The following is a 27,706-nucleotide window of genomic DNA, read 5'->3' as shown; positions in this document are numbered from 1 at the left end:
GGCGGGGGCCGCGGGCAGGAGGGAGTCGGGAGTACCCCCGCCGGCCTGCCCTGAGCCCCCTGCCCGGGTCTCCTCTCCTTAAGTGTCCCTGCAAGGCGAGTTCCAGAGGAAGCTTTACAAGGAGCTGGTCAAGAACTACAACCCCTTGGAGAGGCCCGTGGCCAATGACTCGCAACCGCTCACCGTCTACTTCTCCCTGAGCCTCCTGCAGATCATGGACGTGGTGAGTCCCGCCTGCCCACAGGGCTGCCCTCTCCCCTCCCTGGGCTCCGAGGGGCTTTATAGGAAGCGTCCGGCGGCCAGGCGGTGGAGCTCGGCTGGGACACTCTAGCTGGCCCCAGGCGAGGCAGGGCCATGCTCTGACTCTGTCCCCAGCCTGCCCTCTCCTGCGTGTCTCAGTTTTCCGTCTCTCCTCCCGCCAAGGAGGAACCTGGTAAAGCTTGTTCCGTCACTCGGGCCACCTGTACGTGGGTACTTGGGTCCCACCTTTCCCTCAGTTTAGAAACTCAAACATCCTGAACTGGGACTCAGGAGCAAGAACAGGTGACATTCACTTTTTAGTCTCCCTTATGGTGTAAGTGTTGACGTGCAGTCCAGCTTTGAGTGTCAATTTAGCCACTTCTAGACTTTTCTGCCGCCCGTGATATGTAACTTCTTTGGTGGGGGGCCTGCCCCTGAGCTTTGCAGCTGGCAAATCTGTCCAGGCAGAGGGTCAGAGGGCCAGCTGTGAACTTTCACTGTGACCCCATCTTAGGAATGGGCATGCTTTGCCTTCCTGGTGAGGACAGGGACCAGGAGTCTTGCTCCATGGACTCAGGGTTCCCCATCAGGAATACACGTGTCTATCCCTCCAGGCAGCTGCCACCAGTTCCATGGGCCTCTTGCCTTGCAGCCTTGCTAGTGCCCACTTCATTGGCCAATCTGTGTAAACTTGCCTTTGGTTCCTCTATGCTGCTTTGGATATTCAATATTCATGGTGTATTCTCCGTATAATACAAATGCTTCACACAAGTGTTTAATTCATTATAAATGTCTATACAGAGTATCGGATTCTGTTGTGGAGCACCCTGGAGTGGGGCAGGGTGGGGCACAGGGATAATGATGTTCATTGGGAGGGACAGCATGATAGGAAAGAGGTGAGACAATAGCCACAATTCCTGGTTAAAAAACAGATAGTGCTAAGAGCCACCTGGCAAAGTGAAAAAAGATAAGAGGTGGTATTTCACAATCCTACAAATAAACAGTTACCCGCGCTAGCATGTTGATGAACGGTCTATCATTTAACCTAGTTAAAATTGCTGTGATACATTGCCTCCTTTCCAACACTACACTCGCCTCAAATGTGTTCTTCCTCCTGCAGACAGAATCATGCTTTAAAATATTGAATGTGTATGTGATGATGCGGAAAAGTTATCATCAGGGAAGAGCTGTAGGGGAAGGCAGGTTCAGTCTTATGAGTTGCACAGCAGCAAAAGTTGCTGTTTACAGAACAGCTCCTCAGTTACTTTAAAGAGCTCAAGATTTGTACTTGGGGTCTTCGGTGGGTTCTGGCTCTGTTGGTTTCTGAATGGCTGCTGTTAGGTAAGTTTCTTAAGCATCTTGAGCCTTGGCTTTCTGGCTAATAAAATGGACACTGTAGTACCTCATCAGTCATTGTGATCAACTAAAGAATATGGAAACAACTTGAAGAGACCTTAAAGCTAGATATGTGATTATGGTCATTTTCATGCAGAAACCACATGAAAAGACCAGGCAGCAGAGCTGACACACCCTGTAAGTGGTGTGTGACAGAGTGAGAAAGGGACAGTAGCCCCTTCTTCCCCCATTTGCCCAGGGTCGACTCCAGCCAGGCTGCCTCACTGTTTGTGTCTGTTCCACAGCTGTCTCCCTTGGAGTGGGTGTCCCTGTATTGCCTGGATGGGGGTGATGGTGCAGTAGCCCCTCAGTAGAGGAGTAGGAGGAAGTCAGTAGAACAGGCTCCTGAGGTTGCAAAGGCTGTGGCAGCCTCTCTTGGAGAAGAGACTACTCAGGGAGAAGCTGCAGGCTTTTTTTCTGGGAACTTCTGCTTCTTTAAGAGACACTTAAGAAACCAACTTATTAGGAGGAGCTCTGAGTCTTAGGAGAAGTTTAGGCACAGGTTAGTGTTACACTACGTGAACGTTTAAAATAACTTTTGTCACATTAGAAAATTACAAAAATAGCAAATTGGCACTTTGTGTCAATGGCAGTCCACTGTCCTTAGGAAATGCGTGTGAAGAAGGCTGTCAGCAGTCAGAGGTGATGGGAAGAGGGCGGGAGAGAGTTTCTCTCTCACTTTAGCCATGGGGTTGGCTGTGAACACATTGAACTTCCAAGCCAGGCAATGCTGTGTTCATGGAGTGGCCTTGAACAAACTCCCTTACCTTTTGGAGCCCTGTTTTCTCATGTGTTAGAATAATACCTGCTTCAGAGGGTTTTGAGAGGATTAAATAAGATAAAGTGCTTGCCACACACTGGTGATTCACTGAAGGTATGCTCCATCTTAATTAGGTAACTACTCAACTCACAGGTCAAGAAGTCATGCCTAGAAAGGTGTGATCCCTTGCCCAAGGCCACTCTGTAATTAGAGGTAGGGCTATGAGGAAACATTGAGCAAGTCCTTTGTCTTTCATCTGCTGCTTCCTTTAGACTTGATAACTTCGGCAGAACAAAGTCATTTAATTTATTTAAACTGGATGAATTGTAACTAATTTAATGTGACTTTCCTGAGGTGCTGGATGAAGCTGAAGTCTCTATCAGACATAACGAAATACGCAAACATTTGTATTCCAGCCTAACTTGGCTCTGCCTGGTTTTTGAAGTGGAGCGGGGTCTCTCCAGCTGAAATCTTAGCCCTCTGGACAGAGACACAATGGTTCTCATAAAGCCTTCACATGGCAAAATCTTGGCTGATATAGATTCTCTTTACACATTTGTTGCCCATTTTAACTGGGCTGTTCTAGAGACCATAGTAGTTGGCTTTCCTATTCCCAGATATTGTTATTGATTCCTTTTTTTGGTCAGCAGAGGTTCCCAACTGGAGTGATAGGAAGACACCATATGATGTTATATATTTTATTTTTGTGAAAGATCGTTTACTCTTTAATCAGTTTATTCCACAAATCCTATTGAGCTCCTATTGTAGACTTTGACAAATTCTGAGAATTAACAGAAAGGTGATGGATTATTTTTCCTTTCAGAGATCTCATGAGCTGGCTAGGGAGATTAACAAGTAAATCCCAGGCCGGGCATGGTGGCTCATGCCTATAATCCTAGCACTTTGGGAGGCCGAGGCAGGCGGATCCCGAGGTCAGGAGATCGAGACCTTCCTGGCTAACATGGTAAAACCCCGTCTCTACTAAAAATACAAAACATTAGCCAGGTGTGGTAGCGGTCGCCTGTAGTCCCAACAACTCGGGAGGCTGAGGCAGGAGAATGACCTGAACCCAGGAGGCAGAGCTTGCAGTGAGCCGAGATCTTGCCACTGCACTCCAGCCTGGGCGACAGCGAGACTCAGTCTCAAAAAAAAAAAAAAGAGTAAATCCCAAATTACTACATGTGATGAAATTTAACATACATATCTATACAAAGGGCTAGAAAACATTGTTTTCAACTAGAGCAGCTGAGAATGGCTTCAAAGAGGTGGTAGTTAGAGTTCCAAAAATGAGAAAGAGTTTGCCACTGAAAGTGGGGTATCTTTTCAGGTGATGGGTACAGGCTGAGGAAAGGCTGAAAGTACAGTGGAGGACAGCTCACCTCCAACATGTGTTTTGTGGGACACTGGCAACCTGTTGATCTTTACTACGATTTTGCTGCAAGACTTCTCAGAAAATTTAATGTGCTGTGTTTTTTGAGACATTCTAAAAGACCAATATAGTACTGACCAAACTACTGATAGTTTTACAGACCCTTTTGTAAGAATTATGCTTTAGAAGCACACCTTACAAGGGCGGGGGGAAGGGAGCTATGAGTTTTCTTTGGTGTGAGGTGCTAGATGAGTGTGGGGACAGTGAGGTTGCAGTGTGTGAGGTGTCCTGAGTTCCTCTGCAAGTTTGCATTTTACCTGGCTCTAGTCTAGGCATCTCTGAAGGCACGAGGAGGCAGTGTGCCAGGGGTTTTGTGAAGCTGTAAGACCAGCCTGCCGTAGCATATTTTCCCAGAAATGGAAATAGTCCAAACCTTGATATTTGTATTAAATTCAAGTATAAATTATAGATTGGAGTGAAAAAACTTTGCATACATTTTAGAGGCACAACATGAGTCCTCAAAGGAATTGCTTGACCTGCTGTTATTCAACAGGCTCCTTCATGAAGCACTAGGCAGGGGGGAAGATATGGTGGATTTTTAAACAGGGGAGGGAAGTAACCAAATCTCTGCTTAAGCAGAAGATGCTGAGAGCAGTGAGTGTGAGATGTGTTAGAGAGGAGGAGAGAAAGGTAAGGGACAAGGAGGTTGAAACTAGGATGGCCACTGTGGGAATGTGGAGAAGGGGGCAGATTTAAGAGATGTTTTGGATATATTGTCTATGATGTATAACTGTGTATATAAACATCATGAATATACATCAATAAATTTGCTAAGTGAAAGTGCCTAAATTATTCTTATATGCATACACTGACTTCTGGTGATGATTAATTTACTTCCTGGGCTTGTAACTGGGCTGAGAATGAGATAATACGTAAGAAATCATTTTGAAGTGATGCATATGTAAGGTCTGATCTGCCAAGTTTCCGTAATGTTTCTCCTTTATTTGTACTGTTTAGTCAGTCACCTGAGCACATGCATCTAAAGGCCATTCTAAGTGATTTGCATAAAATAAATATACATTGGTTATGAAGCATGTCCAGAAGTCAAGTTTGTTAAGATGAATAATATGAACCAACATGTAATTATATACAAATGTAAAACATATAATTATACAAGATTGATGTTTTTGGTATTTTATTGATTTGAAATGCAGATTCAGCTTTTCGGAAGCTTTAGTCACAAGACGGTAGAATTAAGTGGTCGTGCACTTAGGCTTTGGCACTGAAGATGGCAGGCAGGGCTGTGGAGCCCAGTATCCTGAGGGCTTATGTGTTATCTAAATTCCTTTGCGTGGCCCTCTGCTTAGGTTTGCAAAATGTATGATTTTATATTCATTAGCCACCATTTAAAATGCTACAACTCCAACAAAATATTATCAAATATTATAAAACCCACATACCTAGCATATATTGTAAAAAGAAATGCTGAAGGTATAATCAGGTATTGATCTTTATCATTTTTAAAAAATCTTTACTTTTTTGAGCAATTTTAGCTTCGCAGCAAAATTAAGAGGAAGGTACAGAGATTTCCCACGGCTTCCTCAGTGATCAACATTCTCCACTAGAGTAGTATATTTGTTACAACTGATGAACCTACATTGACACATTATAATCACCCCAAATGCACAGTTTATAAGAGGGTTCCCCCTTGGTTTTGTATGATCTATGGGTTTGGGCAAATGTATAAATGGCATAGTGTATAATACCATCATTATGGTATCATACTGAGTATTTTTACTCTCCTGGAATTTCTTTGTGCGCTACCTTTTTACCGTTACCTTCACCACAATTCGTGGCACCCATGATGTTTTATTGTCTCTGTAGTGGAATCTTTTCCAGAATGTCATATGATTGGAATCATACAGTCTGTAGCCTTTTCAGATGGACTTACTTTACTTAGTAATATGCATTTATGCTCTCTCCATACTCTTTCATGGCTTAATAGCTCACTCCTTCTTAGCACTGAGTAATATGCCATTGGTCTGGATGTAGCACAGTTTATTTATCCATTCACCTCCTGAAGAACATCTTGGTTGCCTCCAAATTTTGGCAATTATGAGTAAAGCTGCTATAAGCATCTTGTGCAGATTTTTATGTGAACATAAGGTTTCAATCATTTAGGTAAATACCAAAGAGGGCCCTTGCTGGTTCGTATGCTACGAGTATGTTTGATTTTCTAAGGAAATCACAGACTATCTCCCAAAGTGGATGTACCATTTTACATTCTCACCAGCAATGAATGAGAGCTCCTGTTGCTCTATATCCACGTCAGCATTTGGCGGTGGCAGTGTTCTGGATTTTGAGCGTTCTAATAGGTGTGTAGCGGTATCTCATTGTTTTATATTTGCATTTCCCTGGTGACATGTGATGTGGAACATTTTTTCATAAACTTATTGCCATCTGTAGATCTTCTTTGGTAAGGTGTCTGTTAAGGTCTTTGACCAAGTTTTAAGTGATTTTTTTTTTTTTCTTCTTGCTGAATTTAAGAGTTTTTGTATATTTTTGATGACAGTCTTTTATCAGGTATGTCTTTTGCAAATATTTTTCCCAGTTAGTAGCTTATTTTCTCATTCTCCTTACATCGTATTTCGCAGAACATACATTTTTAACTTTAGTGAAACCCATCTTTTCGATTCTTTCTTTTATGGATTGTGCCTCTGGTATTGTATCTAAAAAGTTATTGCCGTAGCTAAGATCATACAGGTTTTCCACTATCATCTTCTAGGAATGTTATAGTTTTGCACTTTACATTTAGGTCTGTGGTCCATTTTGAGTTAATTTTTATGAAATGTATAAGGTCCGTGTCGACATTTATCTTTTTGCATGTGGTTGTCCAGTTGTCATAGCACCATTTGTTGAAAAGACGATCTTTGCTCCATTTTATTGCCTTTACATCGCTGTCAAAGATCAGTTGATTATATTTATGTGAGTCTATTTCTGGGTTCTCTATTGTGTTTCATTGATCTCTTTGTCTATTCTTTCATCAATAGCACAGTCTTGATTTTACTATAGCTTTATCATAAGTCTTGAAGTTTGGTAGTATCAGTCCTCCAACTTTGTTGTTCTTCTTCAACATTGTGTTGGCTCTTCTGGGTCTTTTGCCTCTCTCTGCAAACCTTGTAATTGCTTTATAGATACCCACAGAATAACATTCTGGGATTTGTTTGGGATTGCATTGAATCTATAGATCGAGTTGGGAAGAACTGGCATATTGACAATATTGAATTTTTCTATTCATGAACGTAGAATAGCTCGTTAGTTCTTCCTTTATTTTGTTTGTAAGACTTTTGTAGTTTTACTCATATCAGTCTTGTAAATACTTCACTAGATTTATACCTAAGTGCTTAATTTTTGAGGGGTTAAATGGTATTATGATTTCAATGTCAAATTCTACTTGTTAATTGCCAAAATATAGGAAAGCCATTTACTTTTACATGTTAGCCTTGTCTTCTGCAAAGTTGCTGTAATTGTTTATTAGCTCCTGGAGATTTTTTTTTTTGGTCATTTATTTTGGGTTTTCTACATAAATGATCATGTCATCTGCAATCAAAGACAGCTTTATTTATTTTTTCCCAGTCTGTATACTTTTTATTTCCTTTTTCTTGTCCTTTCGTATTAGCTGGTACTTCCAGTGTGCTATTGAAAGGAGTGGGAGAGGGGACATCTTTGACTTATTCCTAATCTTAGTGGGAAAGCTTCAGGTTTATCATTAAGTATGATGTTAGCTATAGGTTTTTTGGATAGTATATATAAAAATAAAAATTTTTAAGTATATATATAAAATATATAAAAAATAAAATGTACATATTTACTTACATTTATATATAAATATATATGTATATTTTGTATATTTATATTTATGTAAGCATATACAAATATTTTGTATATATACATATACATATTTTATATATACATATGAAAAATATGTATATACACACATACAAAAAACCTACAGCTAACATCATACTTAATGATATATATATTTATCAAGTTGAGGAAGTTCTCTTCTATTCCATTTACTGAAAGTTTTTATGATGAATAGGAGTTGGATTATGTCAGAATTGTTTTCATCTATATATCATCATTGATATAGTCATATGATTTTTCTTTTGTAGCCTGTTGATGTAATGGATTATATTAATTGATTTTTTAGTGAGCCAACCTTGAATATCTGGAATAAATCCCACTTGATCATGATATAATTCTTTTTGTACGTTGTTGAGATCAATTTGCTAATTTTTAAATTTTTGGTTGAGACAGAGTTTCACTGTGTTGCTCAGGCTGGTCTCGGACTCCTGAGCTCAGTCGATCTGCCTGTCTCAGCCTCCCAAAGTGCTGGGATTGGAGGTGTGAGCCACCACAACGTGCTGATATTTTGTTGAGCATTTTTGAATCTATGTTCATCAGTGATACTGGTTTGTAGTTATCTTTTCCTATAATGTATTTATCTACCATTTGTATTAGGGTATTGCTGGCCTCAGAGAATGTTTTAGGAAGTATTTCCTCTGCTTGTGTACTCTGAAAGAGACTGTAGATAATTGGCATGATTTCTTTTTTAAATTTGTAGACTTCACCAGTGAGCCCTTCTAGGCCTGTTGCTTTCTGTTGTGGAGGGTTATTATTATCTGATTCAATTGCTCCAATAGACATAGGCCCATTCACATTGTTTATTTCTTCTTGTTTGAGTTTTGAGAAATTTTGTCTTTCCAGGAGTAGTCCATTTTATCTAGGTTATAAAATTGGTGAGCATAGAATTGTTCATAGTATTTATTTGTTATCCTTTCAATGCCCATAGGATCTGTAATGATGTCTTCTCTTTTACTTCTGATATTAGTACTTTTTGTCCTTTCTCTTTTTTTTCTTATTTAGCCTGGCTGGATGCTTATTAATTTTATTGATTGTTTTTCAAAAAACATTTTGTTTTTGTTCATTTCCTCTATTGATTTCCTGTTTACAATTTTGTTGATTTCTGCTCTAATTTTTAATATTTCTCTGCTTATTTTGGATTTGATTTGTTCTTTTTTTCTAGTTTCCTAAAATAGAAGCTTAGAATATTGATTTTTAGATCTTTCTTCATTTCTAATACTGTATTAAATGCTATAGATTTTCCCCTAAGCACTTCTTTTGCTGCATCCCACAAATTTTGGTAGGTTGTTTTCCTTTTCATTTCAGTTAAAATATTTCAATGTCTCTTGAGAGTTCTTTGAGACATGTATTATTTAAAGGCATATTGTTTAATTTCCATGTATTTTTGGATTTTTCAGTAATCTTTCTGTTACTGATTTCTAGTTTAATTTCTTTGTATTCTTTTAGCAGGCAAGGTGTAATTTCTATTCTTTTACATTTGTTAGGGCTCATTTTATGGCACAAATTAGGGAATATTCCATGTGAGCTTGAGAAGAATGTGTATTCTACTGGGTTTGGATAAAATATTCTATAGATATTGCTTATATGCAATTGATGTACAATGTTTTGAGTTCAACCATGTTTATACTGGTTTTCTGCTTTCTGGTTCTTTCGATTTCTGGTAGGGAGGTGTTAAAGTTTCCAACTGTGATAAGGAATTTACCTATTTATCCTTGTAGGTCTAATAGTTTTTGCCTCATTAGTTTGATGCTGTGTTTTTGGGCACATACACATTAAGTACTGTTAAGTATTTTTTGTAGAATTGATCCTTTTATCATTAAGTAATACCATTTTTTATCCCTGGAAACTTTCCTTGCTTTGCAGTATGCGCTCTCTGAAATTTACATAGCTATTCCTGCTTTCTTGGATTAGTGTTAGCATGGTATACTTTTCTCCATCCATAGGACACTTTTAATTTATATGTGTCTTTATATTTAGAGTACTCTGGTTTTTATGTAGGCATGTGCAGTTGGGTCTTGTTTTTTGATCTACTCTTACAGTCTCTTTAAATTGATGCATTTAGACCACTCAAAATGATTGTTGATATAGTTGGATCAATAACTATCATATTTGTTACTGATTTTTTTTGTTGTTGTCCTTGTTCCTTATTTCAGTTTATGTTTTCCACTCTGACTTTTACAGTTTAGTTGGGCATTTTATGTGATTGTGTTTTCCCTCCTTTCTTGGCATATCCGTTATAGTTCTTTTCTTTACTTTTTTAGTGGTTGCCTTAGAGTTTGCAACGTACATTTACAGCTAACCCAAGTCACCTTTCATGTTACGTTATACCACTTCACGGGTAACAAGAGCAATTTATAATGCAAAATAACATGAATTTCTTCCTCCTGTCCCTTGTACCATTTATTTCTTATAAGGTGTGTATGTGTGTGTGTATATATGTGTGTGCATGTATGTATGTATTATATATGTATATATGATATATACATATAGGTATAAAAAAATTGTTGCTATTATTTTGATCAAACTGTTTTCTGTTAGATAAATTAATAAGAAAAACAAAAGTTTTTATTTTGCCTTCACTTTTTCCTTCTTCAGTGGTTCTTTCTTTAATTTACATACAGCTTTCAATCTGTATCATTTCTTTTCTTTTTAAAGAACTTCTTTTAACATTTTTTCAAGGCAGGTCTGCTTGCAACAAATTTCTTCAATTTTTGCCTGGGAATGTATTTTTTTTTTCCTTATCCTTTGAAGGATGATTTCAGTAATTCTAGATTTGTACCTTTCTCTCTCAACACTAATACTCTACTCTCTTTTTACTTGCATGGTTTCATAAAAGTCAGATGTAATTCTTACCTTTTTGGTCCTCTAAAGGGAGGGGTATTTTGTTCCCCTTCAGCTTCCTTCAGGATTTCGTCTTTGATTGTTTATAGTTTGAAATGATATACCTAGATGTTGGATTTTTTTTTCCCCACATGTATCAGCTTGCTGTTTTCTGAGATTCCTGGATGTGTAGTTTGGTGTTTGACACTAATTTGGGGAAATTCTCAGTCCTTGTTTCAAATACTTCTGTTCCTTTCTCTACTTCAACAGTCCCCAACCTTTTTGACACCAGGGACCTGTTTTGTGGAAGAGTTTTTCCATAGACTGTCGGGGGCCATGGTTTTGGGATGACACTTCCACCTCAGATTGCCAGGCATTCATTAGGTTCTCACGAGGAGCGTGCAACCTAGATCCCTTGCATGTGAAATTCACAATAGGGTTTGTGTTCCTGTAAGAATGTCATGCTGCCGCTGATCTGACCGGAGACAGAGCTCAGGCAGTAATGCTCCCTGACGTGCCCCTCACCTCCTGCTGTGTGGCCCAGTTCCTAACAGTCCAGGGACAGGTACTGGCCCGTGGCCTGGGGGTTGGAGAACACTGCCCTACTTCTTCTCCTTCTCGTATTCCCATCACACATAGGTTCCACCTTTTGTAATTGTCCCACAATCCTTGGATATTCTATTCTGTTGTTTTCAGTCTTTGTTCTCTTTGCTTTTCAGTTTTCAAAATTTCTATTAACATTCCTCGTACGAGGGATTCTTTCCTCAGCTGTATCCAATCTACTAGTAAGGCCATCAAGTACATTCTTTATTTTTGTTACATTATTTTTGATTGCTGGAATTCCTTTTTGGTTATGTGTTAGGAGTTCCATCTCTGTGCTTCCATTGTTTAACTGTTCTTGTTTGATGTCTACTTTTTTCATTAGAGCCTTTAGCATATTAAAAATAGTTGTTGTAAATTCTGATCTGATAATTCCAATACTGCTGCTGTGTCTGGTACTAATGCATGCTCTGTCTCTTCAATTTGTGTTTTTCGTTTATTTGTTTGTTTGTTTTTTGCCTTTTAGTATGCTTTGTGATTTTTTTCTTGATTGGTGGCCATGATATGCCAGGTAAAAGGAACTGCTGTAAATTAATAAGTTACTAATGTAGTGGTAAGGTGTGGAGGGAGGGGAAGCGCATTCTATACTCCTGTGATTAGGTCTCAGTGTTTTAGTGAGCCTATGCCTCTGGACACGAACTTCATAGGTGTTTCTCATTTTGTTTCTCCCCGCTTGGGAGCCATAGGATGGCTAGAGTGGGTGGAGTTCAGTATTTCCCTTCCCTGGGGTCAGGTAGGCTCTGATAATACCCCAGAGGGTTAGACTACGGTTAATTCATTTTTCTTGATGGCAGGCCTTACTGAAAACAATAGAAAGTTCTGGCACATTTCCAAATGGTTTCTGTCACCTGTCTCTGGTGGAAGCACAAGGGAACATTTCTTCAGTATTTCCTGTGGGAACCTGGTAGAGCTTCTGGAGGTAAATCTCATGCTATTTGGGAACCCCTATGGTTGAATCCTTTTGGAATTTTTAACTTTCAGAGTTAAAAATGGAGCCTCCAGGAATTTGCCAATTCCAGTTCAGGTTTTCTTACTCTGCTGCTGGTTCTTGTGGTGGTTTTGCTGATTAGTCTCTGCTCTGGAAAGTCCTGGCTGTCTGTATGCCCCTGTTTGTCCTCCAGTCTTGAGAGCAGAAGTTCATCCTGTGTGTTTCCCTGTTAGTTTGGCTCCAAGAAGAGCTGTTGTTTTTTTAGTGTGTTCACCCTTTTACTTGTTAGGACAAAGTTGTAACTTCTGATTTTCTTGTATCAGGAACCAGGAACTGGATCTAATAATGTTTTTATAAGATACGTTTCTTAAAATGACAAAAGTAATGTGTGTTTGTACAGGAGCTAAATTAAACCTAAAAAGGAATCAAGAAGTTGAAAATCAAGGGGGTAAAAATCAGCACACACAAGGCATTCTGGCAGAGTTCATGCTATCTTTTCTTTATGTGTATAGATGTGTGGAGAAATATTTAAATATTTGAAAGTTGAAAGGTATAAACATGATGTATGGTGCCTTAAGCAGTATTAACAGGCATTGATTTTAAAGTGGCACACTTAGGCCCATTAGTAAACAAATACAGGTTTTAAAACACGTTTATATGTTTTCTTCATTAACTCTTACCATCATTGCATATTCAATCTATATTCCTTTTGTAATTTAAAAACCATTTTTAAAAATGTATTTAAATGCTTTATGATGATACTTATAAGTAACACATAGTTGGGTTTTTTAAAAAATTGAATTTGAGAATCTTTATAATTTAGTTATCCTTAATGTGATTACTGATCTATTTGGGTTTAAATCTATCCTTCGCTATTTACTTCCACTTATCCTTGTCTCTTCTATGTTCTTTTTTTCTCTTTTTTTCTTACACTTTTCTGGATTAATTGCTTGTTTTATATTATTCTTATTTTCTCTTCTCTTAGTTTGTTTGTCATATTTCTTTCTTTTTATCTTACAGTGGTTGATCTGGAGATTACAATAGGAATCCTTGACTAAGTAAAGTCTAATGAAAGTCATCAACCTTTCTGTACAATGTGAGGACTTTACAACACTTCCATAATTGCAATGTATCTACTGTTATTGTCATGTATTTTATTTCTATAAATATATTTAAACTTTATAAGAGTATAATTGTTTTTTGCCATCAATATTCTTTTAGATTTACTCCTATATTTACCTTTTTTGTTTTTTAATTCCTCCCTGTATCTTCTAACTTCCATCTAAGATAATTTTCCTTCTGCCCTTTAGACTTCTTTTTCATGAGAGTCTGGAAGTAGCACAATTTCTCCATGTTTGTTTCAAAACTTATTTATATTGCCTACTTTTTGCGTGATAATTAAAAAATACAGACTGTGTTGCCGGTTAGTTACAGCACTTTTATATACAGCACAGTGTCTATGGTATATTACCCTAATGTTTTCTGACTTCCAGTACTTCTCATAAGAGGTCAGCTATATGCCTTATTGTTGCTTCTCTGTTCTTGTTTTCTTTGGTCACTTTTAAATTGTATTCTTTGTCTTTGGTTTTCAACAGTTTAGTTTTACTATGATAAGAATATGTTTCTGTTCTTTTGTTTTACCTGTTTGGGATTCAGAATGAATTATTGAATCTGTTCCTTGGTTTCATTCACAAGTTTTGGAAAATTGTTGCCAGATCTTTCTTTCTTTCTTTTGAGACGGAGTCTCGCTCTGTTGCCTAGACTGGAGTACAGTGGTGTGATCTCAGCTCACTGCAACCTTTGCCTCCTGGGTTCAAGCAATTCTTCTGCCTCAGCCACCCGAGTAGCTGGAACTACAGGTGTGCACCACCACGTGTGACTAATTTTTATATTTTTAGTAGAGACGGGTTTCCAGCATATTGGCCAGGCTGGTCTCAATCTCCTGACCTCATGATCTGCCCACCTCAGCCTCCCAAAGTGCTGGGATTACAGGCGTGAGCCACCATGCCCGGCCTAGATATTTCCAGTGTCTGCTCTATTTTATCTGCCTTCTCTTTTTGGGACAATGATTACATGTTTACCACAGTTTTCACTTTATCTCAGTGATTCTCAACCAGGGGCAGTATTTCTCCCCAGGGAATATTTGGCATTATCTTGAAAAAATTTCAGTTGCTCCAATTGGCAAGAAGAATGCTACTGACACTTACAGGGAAGGGGCTAGGGATGCTGCTGAATTAGTGCATAGGATGGCTCCCCAAGACGAAGAATTATCTGGCCCCAATGTCAACAGTGCTGAGATGGAGAAGCCTGCTTTATTCCATATGATTCCTATTCTTTGCTGTAATTCCCATTACTTTGTCTCTCCATGCTTCATCTAGTCTGTTTTCTGTTGACCTATATTCAATATTCAGTCCTTGAATTCTCTCATTGTGTCTATCTGCCGTTAGTCCCATTTATTGACTTCTTTTTAAAGTTTCAGATATTGCACGCTTTAGTGTTAGAATTTCCTTTTGGTTACAAAATTTTCTAGCTCTCAAGCTTGTTCTCAGTTTCTTCAGATATATTCATAAGAATTCTCTTATAGCCCCTGTCTGATAGTTCCATTCTTAAGACACTTTGTGCCTCTGTATTTGTTAGTGATGATTCTTTCTGCTTTTCCAACACATGATCTGGGCTCCTTCTGAGCCTGGTTGTGTTTGTAGTTTGCCCCAGACAATGTATGGGAAAATGGTAGAGATGAGAGAGTGGAGAACCCTTTTACTACTGTTAATATTTACTTCTGACAACAGCCACCCCATGGGCACCAGCAACCAGCAACCACACATTACCTTAATTAGATTAGGGATTGAGAAGATGTGAAGATGGGCTTCAGTCCCTCTAAAGGCTGGTTTCTTTCTGGTTCTTGCATATATATTCTAGGACATAAATACAGAAAATTTACTAGAGTCTTCTCTCTCTTCAATAAGTTTTTTTTTCTTTTGAGATGGAGTCTCACTTTGTCACCCAGGCTGGCATACAGTGGCACAATCTCGGCTCACTGCAACCTCCGCCTCCCGGGTTCCAGTGATTCTTCTGCCTCAGCCTCCCAAGTAGCTGGTATTATGGGCATGTGCCACCATGCCTGGCTGATTTTTGTATGTTTAGTAGAGACAAGGTTTTATGACGTTCACCAGGCTGGTCTTGAGCTCCTGACCTCAAGTGATCCACCCGCCTCGGCCTCCTAAAGTGCTGGGATTACAGGCATAAGCCACCACACCTGGCCCTCTCTTCAGTAAGTCTTGAACTCAGATTTTGTCCCCTTTTCTCTTAAGTTTGTCAAGGTTTGCTCAAAATTTTAGGCTCTTAAGCATTATTAAATAATCACCACAGGCTCTGGAAAGGTGGCCTCAAATCCTGGTATTCTCTCAGGGTCCCCTCCCTTCCTGGATCTTGTCCCTGCAATTCCTCACTGCTCTATTAGTATTCTGGTGCCCTCAAGCATGATTTTTCTTTTTTTCCCCAAGCTCTTCTAATTGTTCTCATTGGAGAGTTGTCAAGAACCACCTAGTTCATCATTATTGATAGCAGAACAGAAATTCTAAATGGAAATAAATATCACATGTGCTCACTCATTTGTGGAAGCTAAGAAAGTGGATCTCACGGAAGTAGAGAGTATAATGGTGGTTACCAGGGGCTGGGAAGACAGTGGGGAGAGGATGATGAACAGAAGTTGGTTAAAGGGAGTAAGTTAGATGGAAGAGGCCGGGTGCAGTGGCTCACACTTGTAATTCCAGCACTTCGAGAGGCCAAAGCGGATGGATCACAAGGTTAAGTGATCAAGACCATCCTGGCCAACATGGTGAAACCCCGTCTCTACTAAAAATACAAAAATTAGCTGGATGTGGTGGTGCATGCCTGTAGTCCCAGCTACTCGGGAGGCTGAGGTGGGAGAATCGCTTGAACCTGGGAGGTGGAGGTTGCAGTAAGCCGAGATTGTGCCACTGCACTCCAGCCTGATGACAGAGCGAGACTCCATCTCAAAAAAATAAATAAATAAAAAGAAATTTTAAAAAGTTAGATGGAAGATATAGTTAGAAGGAATAAGTTCTAGTATTTGATAGTATAGTAGAGAAATTATAGTTATCGTATATTTCAGCATAACTAGAAGAGCAGACTTGTAATGTTCCCTACATAAAAGATAAATGTTTGAGGTGGTGGATACCCCAATGATACCGATTTCATCTTTATACATTGTCTGTGGGTATCAAAATATCATATGTACCTCCAAAATATGTACAGCTATTAGATATAAATAAAAACACCAATCTGTAGTGCACCTTTATAATTGATACCAGTTTATTATGGTAGAAATTTTGTCTCCTAAAACCTCTTTAGGGCTCTGAGAGATAAACCCACAAAATTCTTTTAATCTGTATAGACTGAGAATTGTAAGCACTTTTACTAAAGGATATCTTTCTTGTAAATGTTGCCTTTCAAGGCTACCATTGAAAATATTCCCTGAAGGGTTCAGCTCTCTCAGAGCTTCTCGTTTCATCCTTGACATGCTGTTAAAGGAAGAGAAATAGTCTTGTCATGGAGGAAGGCCAACAAAAATCTCTGCTCTCTTATTGATTTATTTTTAGAATCAGGATTAGGTAGTGTTTTACTCTTCCTTAGAGAAGAAAGAAGTCATTTGGCATCTTCTAATTGCAGTTCCCATGCTCTTAATTTCAGTGATTTCTTTATTTAGTAAACATCAGTTATAAACTATTATGGCCAAAGAAATTTGAAAAGTATTGTAAAATAGTATGTACTTGGGCATATTTATGTGTGTGTAAATGCACACTCAGTCACACACACCCCTGTTATCCTTAGCTCTCCTTGTTGATTTGATTTTTGATATCTCATGACAAGGCATCATGTACTATGCTAGTTAAGTTTCCAAGATATAAAGCTTGAAGATATAGCAGAAGCCAAGTCACAGCTCCCAGGGAGCCAAAACAATGGACTGAAACTAATATGAAATTAAGCAATGAATTATACGAAATCTTGTATTATGGGTTAAAAATTAGTGCAGCAGAATGGGCTGTGGGAAAGGCCTGGATGTGTGGCTGACAGTACTGGCTCTGCGTCAGCTCATAGGTGTAGGAGCTGACCTGTGTAAACTGTAGGTGGCAGTGGACAAGGAGTAGGACATTGTAGTTGTCATGGTTAATGAATGCCACCTGTGAGATTCTCAGCATGGGAAATTTACTCTTGTGTCAATGAAAGTGAATTGTCTGTAAACATTCCTGTCTTGGGTAAAAGAGGTGGTGTCTATACTCTGGGGAGAGGACTTAGAGAGGGAAGAGAACTTATTTGCTTTGTTTTGTGGAGAGAAGGCAAGTGTTAGGCTAGCTCTTTAGCTGGTTTCAAATTTCAAGACGTTAAATGAGTTTATAATCTAAAGTATCTATTTTAAGAAGCTCACACAGAGATGATATGATCAGGGATTTAGATTAAGCAAATTAGGGTAAGGCTGCTCACTGATCGCCAAAATATATTTCATTAAGTACAAATGGATGAAATTTACAATTGAAATCACTAGTCAGGAAACAGTTTGTTTCGGTTCTCCGTTAAGAAGTTTTATTGTCATTTGAAGTACCTTTAACACACTGGCTAGCTCATAGAGAGACACTCATTTTATTTTGGAAGTTATTCTTTAACCCGATTTTAAAACTTTAAATTGTAGTAAAATAGATATACACTAATGTGGCACAGTATCAAAAACCAATTCAGTGCGTTACCACAAAGTGAACCCACTTAAGCTGTCACCATCCAATACAGATCTTCCCTCCTCCAGAGCTAAACTATTTGCCTTACTTCCAACACCAGAGTCTAGTTTTGCCCTTCTCTGGAACTCTGTATGAGAGGAGTCACCCAGATACACCGCATGCGTTCTTTGGGATGTGGCTATTTTGGTTCATTTTTGTTTTTGTGAGTCACCCAAGTTGTTTTCTGTAGCTCTTCTTTCTTTGTTTCTATTGTATGAATATAACAACATGTATTGTTATATTGATGGCTATGTGGATTTCTTCTAGATTTTGTCTGTTTTGAAGAACACTTCGAGGAATGTGGGATATGTCTTGTGATGGACAGGAGTACGCATTGCTCTCTGATATAGATGTAAAAGTAGATTAGCAGAGCCCTAGGGCAGTGTGTTTTTAACTTTTCTGGACGATGCTAAACCATTTTCAAAATGGTTATACCAATTAACATTCCCACCAGCAGTGTATGAAAATTCTTGTTGCTCTACATATTCACCAACGCTTGGCATTTTTAGTCTATTAAATTTACCATTCTAGTGGGTGTGGAGTGACATTTTCTTGGGATTTTAATTAGCATTTCCCTGATTACGGCTAAGGTTGAGGAGATTTTCATTTTTTTAATGTTTCCATTTTGGTATATTATTTTGAGAAGTGTCTAATCGTGTCTCTTTACTATTTCTCTTTTTCCTTTTTTTGTTTTGTGTTGGTTTGTTTTTTCTTTATTGATTTGTATGAGTTTTTCTGTATTACAGATATAAACCCTTAGTCATCGTCTTTGTTTTGTGCTGTTATAACAGACTGGAGACTGGGTAATTTATTAAAAATAGAAATTTGTTTCTCATAGTTCTGGGGATGGGAAAGTCTGATATCAAGGTGCCAGTATCTGGCATAGGTCTTCTTGCTGCGTCCTAACATGGTGGAAGGCATCACATGGCAGAGGGGCGAAGAGAAGGTGAGAGAGAGAGAGCAGGAGGGGTAAACCCACTCACTTCATAACGAACCCACTCCCAAGGTAACTGCATTAGTCCCTTCGGGAGGGTGGGGCCTTAAAATACTGGCAAAACGGATTCAGCAGCACATCAAAAAGCTTATCCACCATGATCAAGTGGGCTTCATCCCTGGGATGCAAGGCTGGTTCAACATTCGCAAATCAATAAACGTAATCCAGCATATAAACAGAACCAAAGACAAGAACCACATGATTATCTCAATAGATGCAGAAAAGGCTTTTGACAAAATTCAACAGCCCTTCATGCTAAAAACGCTCAATAAATTCGGTATTGATGGAACGTACGTCAAAATAATAAGAGCTATTTATGACAGACCCACAGCTAATATCATACTGAATGGGCAAAAACTGGAAAAATTCCCTTTGAAAACTGGCACAAGACAGGGATGCCCTCTCTCACTACTCCTTTTGTAAACTTTTAATTGAGGTATGACATGCTTACAGATTAATGGTGTCTTTTGGTGAACAGAAATTCTTAATTTTAGTGTGACCTAGTTTATAAGTCCTTTCTTCTATGTTTAATGCTGATAGTGTCATATTTTAAAAGTCTTTCCCTTCCCCAAGTTCATGAAGATATTTTTCTGTATTTTTTAGAAGCTTTCTATTGTTGTTTTAGTGGCTTTTTGTTACTGTTTTACTCTCATGTTTATGTTTATAACCCACCTAGAATTGATTTTTGTGTATAAAGTGTGTCACTTTTAAGCAGCTTTATGGAAATTGGACTGGTGACTAACTTATTTTGTTTTTCAAGAGTTGTGAAAGGGTTGTTAGTGTAATGAGTGCATGATTGTTTAACTGTATCACATTTGGATATTATATTGTCTACCATGCCTGTGCCTTAATGGACATTTTAATTATTTAATGTGTGTATGATATGAAAATAATGTATAGGTTATGGAAATTTTTAATATTTAAAAATGTTGACATTACATACATTATTTACAAAGTCAGTAAAGAAGGACTTATGAGAAGCCCTGGCCCCTGGCCCCAGGTTTCCCATCACCATCCTAAGACAGGTACTTCTAACAGACTCTATTTCAGATCATCACTCCTATTTTAATATTCTGCTTATGTTTCTATTTCTTGATTGATTAAAATATCAAATTCTCTGGACCTCTGCTGAAATTAAAATGCCTTTAATTAAATATCTTCAGTATGGATATTCTTAGTATGGATATTCTTATTTTTAGGAGGGATTTTGTTAACAAAAAAAATTAGACAAATTCAATTTAGCAGACGTGATATGAGCAAAGAACAATTCATGAATCAAGCAGCACTCAGGACCAGAAGAGGTTCAGAGAGCTCGACCCAGCAGTGTGAGCAGCCAGCTCGTATAGGCTGAACACAGAAGCAAATTATATAATCTGACTGGCTACCACTAGGCACTTACCTTATTTGGCGTGGGGTGATGAGTTGTCTGCCTGTGATTGGCTGAAATCTGGCTGTTCGTGATGAACTGAAACTCTGCTCTTACAGTCATAAGTTAGGTTTTGGTTGGTTTACTTAATAAATTAGGTTGCCTTTGTTAAGAAGGAACTCAAAGATGGGAGATAGTCTGAAGCCAGTGGTCTCCTGCTTATTTCATTTAGCATTTTGTTTGTTAGGAATGGCAGTGTGTCCCTCAAATCAGGATCTGATGATGAAGGTTGTTGGCTAATGATTGAGATGGAGATGGATTTTTTAAATTTATTTTTGTTTGGATGCTTATCTGACTCTGAAGGAAAAGAAAAAAATTTCCCTAAATTGCTTAGCAAATCAAAAGCTTTATACACTGACTGATTTTAAAGACAGGCTGTAAATAGATAATGAACATTTTGATGTGTTAACTTGAAAAACCTTAACTTTATAGCTGCAGCTAATATATTAACTGAAATATGTTTTGGGTTTTGAAAATCAATTGGCCAAGAGTTTTAAAAACATTCTTTTTAAAAACCACATTTAAAAACTTTCTTGCAGCATTTTCCTTTAAAAATAAAAAGTGCTACTTTTTAAGTCTGATCAAATGTTGTTACTCCTCAACTTTGTGACTGAATCATTTAGGACAATATTTTAAATTTGCCTAAAGTATCTGTAGGTTAAAGATCAAGAAAATTTCTTGATCAGAAATGAAAAGATAACAGATATGTTGGTAAAAATGGACAACATCCATAGAATCCTGATACTTGCAAACATTCAGGGCCACATCCTATAGACAATTGGAAGTCAGGATATACATGTAAGTTAGGTAAATTTCAGACAGCCTGTAATGTTTCAAGCAGGAAGATGTCTCCAGATCTATCCTGGAGGCTTCCCTGTTCTTTATATTATTGGTCTTGCATTTTACAACTCCAGACTAAACAGAAACTGTATCAGAGGCCTTTGTCTTAGTGATTAGGCCAGGGAGTGATCTACTCTGACTCATGGTCCCAGGGGCAGTAGGCTTTTAATTTTGCTTCCTGCACTCTAGGATTGACTGTCATGCAGCTGAAGATGATATGGGGCTGCAGGGAGCACCTCCTTGCCTCCTTTCCCTCTGAAACATGCAGGGTTGTTTGAACCCTCCATCCTCTTCCATGCACAAAGCAATTAATGCAAAATCCGTGGTCTGAGACGATCCTTTGACAGTAACCATCAGGCGTGCATTAAAACAGCAGTGTGCAGATGGCACCTTTTTTGTTTCTGACAGGGACAATTATGGGCATTGGATTAAAGTAAAAACTGAAAAGGAATATTCATGACAGGAAATTTCCCTTGCTGGGGGTGTTTTGCAACAGCGGGAAGCAGCTGGTCATTGATGTGTCGGCACAAGGCAGCTTCCTGGATTTCCATTGGCTTCCTGGATATTTCCAGATGTCACTTGAAAAGCACACTGAATTAGTGCTTGAAACGTAGTGTTAAAGTACTTGAAACTTAGTCTCAAATAGAGGAAATGAACACAGAGTGGGATACATAATGTGGTGGTGTTTGGATTGGGAATATTGTACTTATTTCAGAAATGCCACTCTTTTGGAGGAAAATTAGTTTCCTCCTTACTTTATTGTTAAATCTACCGAGAAATCTGGAAAGGACTGTGGGGGCAGAGCTAGAGTGGACTCAGGGCCTCCTAATAGGTGGCTTTGGTTGTGTGACTTTGGATGCATATATCACTGTGTGTATTTGAAAAAAGCCCTAAAGTAACATCATCTATATGTATATAACTTTAAAGAACTTTCGCATTTTTAAAGCACTTTCACTGATCTTTGATCATGTGAAATGGTGTTCTTAATGACTGTATCTGTCTAGGCAGAGAACATTTTGGGACCTGAACCCAGATCTTCTTTGTATTTGTTTTTTTTTTTTCTTTTTGAGACAGAGTCTCACTCCATTGCCCAGGCTGGAATGCAGTGGCATGATCTTGGCTCACTGCAACCTCCGCCTCCTGGGTTCAAGCAATTCTCATGCCTCAGTCTCCCAAGCGGCTGGGACTACAGGTACACACCACCATGCCCAGTACATTTTTGTGTTATTAGTAGAGATAGGGTTTTACCGTGTTGGCCAGGCTGGTCTCAAACTCCTGACCTCAGGTGATATGTCTGCCTTGGCCTTCTAAAGTGCTGTATTTTTTTGTTTTCAGGATAGTTCTGTTTATTTGCTCATTGAATGAATGGATTATGAAATAGGTGACCAGTGAGATTTTATTTTCAGTTTGAATTATTAATTTTTTTGGCATTTGATGTGTTTTACTCCTTTGCAGTTATTCTTTCTGATGCTTGAACTGTCAGATTGGCTCCTGCATTGTTTTGCTACGGTCACTGTGATCCTTAATCATTTCTTCTATTTCCTGGCAGAAAATAAAATAAGGTGTCCCAGGCTCACTGTGTGTACCTCCCACTACAGACTGGAATCTGCCTTTGCTAAGGAGCATTGCACTGGGAAATTAAATTTGGAAACCACAGACTGTCAGGAGGTATTGGAAGAAATTCCAACTTGAGTCTAATAGATATCTCAGAAAGAAACAACTGAGCAAATGGGAAGTGCAGATACAGAGAAATGATTTTGTTTTGTTTTGTTTGCTTTTTAAAAGCTTCTAGAGTTGAGGGAAGACACAAACGCACATACTTAGAAGCAGCAGACCCACTGCATCCTTCAATTCCAGTACATCAAGTGTAAGGAAAAAAAAACTATTTAGGATATTGCAGAGGGCTGTGACCCCCAAGCTCAGATGAGAAACTGATTAGTATCCTGAGATCTCTGAAACGCCAAGTAGAAAGGCAAAAAAAAAAAAAAAAAAAGTGTTTTCATGTATGCAAGGATTCAGAGTTACCCACAAATTGTCTGAAAGAAATGCTGGAATAATGTATGCCAGTTACGCAGAACCAAAATCAAACTCTAAGCAAAATAAGTGAGATATAATAAATCCAAGCAGTTAGAGTCCAGAAAATTTGGCATGAAGCCTAATTGTCAGTTGTCAACCCCTGAAACATCAACAGCAATCTATAGCCAACTTCAGAATTCACTCTGCAAACAGTCCTGGAGGAGTGAGAGTAGTGTATTTCAGAGGTAGAAAAAGCGGAAAAGAAATGCATTCTAAGATATTTCTCTGTATCGATATCATCTGTTTATATGTATACCTGTATATACGTGTGTGTGTGCACGTATGGACTGATTTATGAAGGTATATATAGAAATAGAAAGGTTATGCATTTTCACCTAACTTTCACATAAACTTGTAAATAACCACTATAAGAATAGAAATAGGATATAAAGTTTTCAAACCTTGAAGGGCAATAATGGAACAAAGAAAATTGAACAATACAATAAAACTAAGAAATGCTTTTAGAAAACACAAGAAAAGTCTGGTAAACAGGCAACACATTATGACAAGAGAAACAAACCCAATCTTATCCATAATCACCATGTTGTGGATTGGACATTTTCAGTTGAAACATTTTCAGTTGAAGATGTTCCAGCTGTGGCCACTTTCAAGCGCTAGACTTAAATCACAAATTCTCAGACAAAAATAAGTAAATAGGCAGATAGGCAAATAGGGAGATGGGGAAAAGCTGCAGCAAGCAGATGTTAACAGTGGTTACGGAACTATATCTTGCTGTAATGGGGGTTAATTGAGGAAAACCATCGGTGACGGGAGGGCGTGTCTTCACTGAGGTGCGATGGCGTTGTTGGCTGCAGAAACAGGCCTCAGAGTCCGAGAAGAGGACAGAGCACGTAGCCGCAGGATAAGCACGGCCGCCAAGGGCTGATATGCAGAGCTGCCTACCTGAGGAGCGTTGTGGGCCAGGAGAGCTTTGGATTCATCACAAGAGCAAGAGGAGATGCATGGCAGCAGTCGCCAATGCCCGTGCCCTGTTTAACGATAAGTGTGTGATCTCACTCAGTCCTTGTGGCAAGTCCATTGGATGTACTGTCATTCTCCCGATTTTGTTGATTGGATGCCAATGCTGGCCCAGGTTCGTGGTGCTTGTAGTAGTGGAGCCACCGTGCTCAGCGGGACTAGATAGCTGCCAAACAGTGGAGGCTCAGGAAACCCCTTCACTTAAGTGCCAGCCTCACCCAGCCCAGACCTTGGAGGAAGCCAGGTAGTGGCAGCAGAAGAGGAGGGAGGAAAGTCATCCAGGCATGTTTCCTTCGTGGAAAGGACAGCCTAAGATTGCTCAAGGTCTGGTTCAAATGGAGGTGTCCATAAAGAGACTTCCAGATCTCTTCCCATCAGAATTAACCTTTTGTACTCCCACAGTACTGAAATACTTTACTTATTTGTGGCTATTAGGACAATTCAGAGAGAGACAAAAGATTTGAATTCACAAGAACAACATTTAAAAATGAGATAAGGCCGGGTGCAGTGGCTCACGTCTGCAATTCCAGCACTTTGGGAGGCTGAGGCGGGTGAATCGCTTGAGATCAGGAATTTGAGATGAGCCTGGCCAACGTGATGAAACTTCGTCTCTATTAAAAATACAGAAATTAACTGGGCTTGATGGTGGGCACCTGTAGTCCCAGCTACTGGGGAGGCTGAGGCAGGAGAATTGCTTGAACCTGGGAGGCGGAGGTTGCAGTGAGCTGAGATTGCACCACTGCACTCCAGCCTGGGTGATAGTGAGACTTCATCTAAAAAAACAAAAACAAAACGAAACAAAAGACTTCATTTTAAAAAACAAAAACAAAACAACAACAAACAAACACAGAAAACAACAAAACAAAACAAATAAGATGAGACCCTCAGTAATTATGTGAGCTTGGGAAAGCTTCCACACCTCTTACATTCTCTTCTTTAAAGTAATAATAATTCCTGTGATATTGTCACAATACGCTTATGATTGGTGATACTTTTAAAAATTAATATTTTGGTAATATAACTCTTGCCCATAGTTTAAAAGCTGAGATAGTTCTATGAAGATTATTGTTCCTCTGCTTCCATTTACATTTCTCATAGACAACCAGTTCTAACTCTTTTCGCTGTTTCTTTGAGATTTACATGCGTATCTTGAAATAAAATGCTTTATTAAAGCACTTTTTGCTCTAGTTCTGTTGAACAGTGAAGAACCTCGCAATACTGAAGGTGAGGACTTAGTTCTCTGTTCACTCTCTACCTCCACCACCACGCATAATTAACACACTTCCCTTCATTTATCACATTTACCTAATGAAATTACATAATCATTTTTGCTTAAATTAATATACAATGTTTATATTATGATCTGTAAACTCATGATTCACAGCTGAGCCATGTGATAGGCTATACTCCTTTTCCTTAGAGTTAATACTATTATTTTTGGCCAGTTGTTGAATTTTTCGTGTAATGAACTATTCCATCCCCAAACTCATCAGTAGATGTGTAAATTTCTTTCCCTGTGTTCAGATGCATGTGGATCTGTGTCTTCCATGTTGTTAGAGACATCTTTTGAAGCATTTCGTCCTCCTGCTTGAATGTAAATTGATTGTTTCCTAGGCCTGTTCTGCAGCTGTCAGACTGCTACTTTCCTTTATGATTGCCTTTTGTCAACAGCTTTCTGACATCTACTGAGTATTCTACAACCCAGTTTGATTCCGTCACTACCTTGCACTTCTGCCTGGCCATCTACACATTTGGGGCTTCCTACAACTTCCTCACATTTGTTAATCTACCAGAACAACTCAGAGAACTCGGTGCTATATAGTCATCTGTCATTTAATGATGAGGATGCATTCTGAGAAACGCGTTATTAGGTGATTTCCTTCTTGTGCAAACATCAGAGTCTACTTACACAGACCTAGGTGTCAGAGCCTACTACACCCTTAGGCTACATGGTAGAGCCTGTTGTTTCCAGGCTATCAGCCTGCACAGCATGGTGCTGTACTGAACAGTACAGGCAATTGTAAGTATTTGTGTATCTAAACATAGAAAAGGTGTAGTACAAATACAGAATGAAAGATAAAAGAATGATATACCTATACAGGGTGTTTACCATGAGTGCAGCTTGCAGGACTGGAAGTTGCTCTGGTAAGTCAGTGAGTGAGTAGTGAGTAAATGTGAAGGCCGGGGACGTTACTATGTGCTACTGTAGACTTTGTAAACACTGTACACTTAGGCTACATTAAATTAAAAAAAAAAGTAATTGCACCATGATATTGTGACAGCTATGACATCACTAGGCAGTAGGAATTTTTCAGCCATTATAACCCTATGGGACCACTTTTAGATACGCTGTCTGTAGTTCCCTGAAATGTCATTATGCGACACGCAATTGTCCTAGTGATTATCATTTTATTATAAGAATGCAAATGAGCATCCAGCTGAAAAGTTACATAGGACAAAGTCTAGGAAGTCCTAAGCACAGGGTCTTCTGTCTCTGTGGAGACTAGCAGTGCCATCCTCTTCACACATTGATATGTTCACCAACCAGGTAGTTTCCCCAAGCCTTGCTGTCTGGAGTTATTGATGGAGTTTCATTTTGTATGCATGATTGATTAAACTTTTGACCACATGATTGAGCTAAATTTCCAGCACCCCTCCCCTTCTTGGAGATTAAGCCTCAAGTTCCAGTTCTCAATCACTTGGTTTCTCTGGCAACCAGCCTCCATCCTGAAACCACTCATGGGACCCCTTCCATGAGCCACTTCATTAGCTTAACAAGGAATTTCTGTCACTAAGAGTTTTTGAAGCTCTATGTCAGGAACCATGGACAAAGACCAAATAGCTACTTTGTATTATTCCAATAGCTATCAACTAGAGAATTTCCCTTGCCATTCTCCATTTATAGATCCGGGTCCTCTTTCCTGGTTTATCTTCTCGGTTGATGGATAGTACCCTTTATTACAGTTTGGGAGAGGGAGCATAGTAGGATTTTGAAGACCTTATTTTCACCCTTACACTTGATGAATAGTGTGACTAGGAATAAGTTGAATAATTTTTTCTTAGAATTTTGTTGTGTATTTTCTTCTTCCAGTGTTCCAGTTCCCAAAAACTTTGTTTTGCTCTCTGAATGTTTCTCATTGGAAGTATTTGATTTTTGTTAGTATTTTTAAAACAATGCCGTTGCTCTGTTATAGTACTGAAGTTGTCCTTGTCTTTCTCCTCCTTCTCCTTTCTTCCTTCTTCCTCCCCATGCCCCTTTCCCTTCCGTTTCTCCTACTTCTTTCTTTCTTCTGCTTCTGCTGCTGCTTTGTTTTCCTCCTGCTCCTTGACCCTTCTACTTCTTGCTTTCACTTTTTATGGTATGTTTCCTCTATTTTCTGTATTGTCTGCATCCTCCAAGTCCCTTTATCTGTTGTTTATTTTGGTCTGTATTTGTCATATTAGAGCCTTTCTCATAATGATAGGTGATCTTTGGTAGAAGCTGTGTGTGTGTGTGGTTGTGTGTGTGGTGTGTGTGTGTGTTTGTGTTTGTGTGTGTGTGTGGTGTGTGGTGTGTGTGTG

General features: G+C 38.8%; 1 protein-coding gene across 2 annotated transcripts in view; it reads left to right on the top strand.

Moving 5' to 3' along the window:
• The first annotated feature begins 58 nt into the window (after nt 1–58).
• CHRNA7 (cholinergic receptor, nicotinic, alpha 7 (neuronal)) overlaps nt 59–27,706 on the top strand; it is a 138,299-nt gene continuing 110,651 nt past the window's right edge. The window contains exon 1 of one of the 2 annotated variants that reach the window (XM_011949245.1): nt 59–223. In XM_011949245.1, coding sequence (XP_011804635.1) covers nt 215–223 — 9 coding nt within the window. In that variant the 5' untranslated portion in view covers nt 59–214. The remainder of the gene's footprint in view (nt 224–27,706) is intronic. The other variant, XR_001002573.1, reaches the window with a different exon arrangement.

This window comes from Colobus angolensis, unplaced genomic scaffold (genome assembly GCF_000951035.1).
Source record: "Colobus angolensis palliatus isolate OR3802 unplaced genomic scaffold, Cang.pa_1.0 Scaffold294, whole genome shotgun sequence".
Classification (NCBI taxonomy): Eukaryota; Metazoa; Chordata; class Mammalia; order Primates; family Cercopithecidae; genus Colobus; species Colobus angolensis.
Note: the sequence above shows the minus strand (reverse complement) of the source record. Positions and strands in the feature narration are given on the sequence as shown.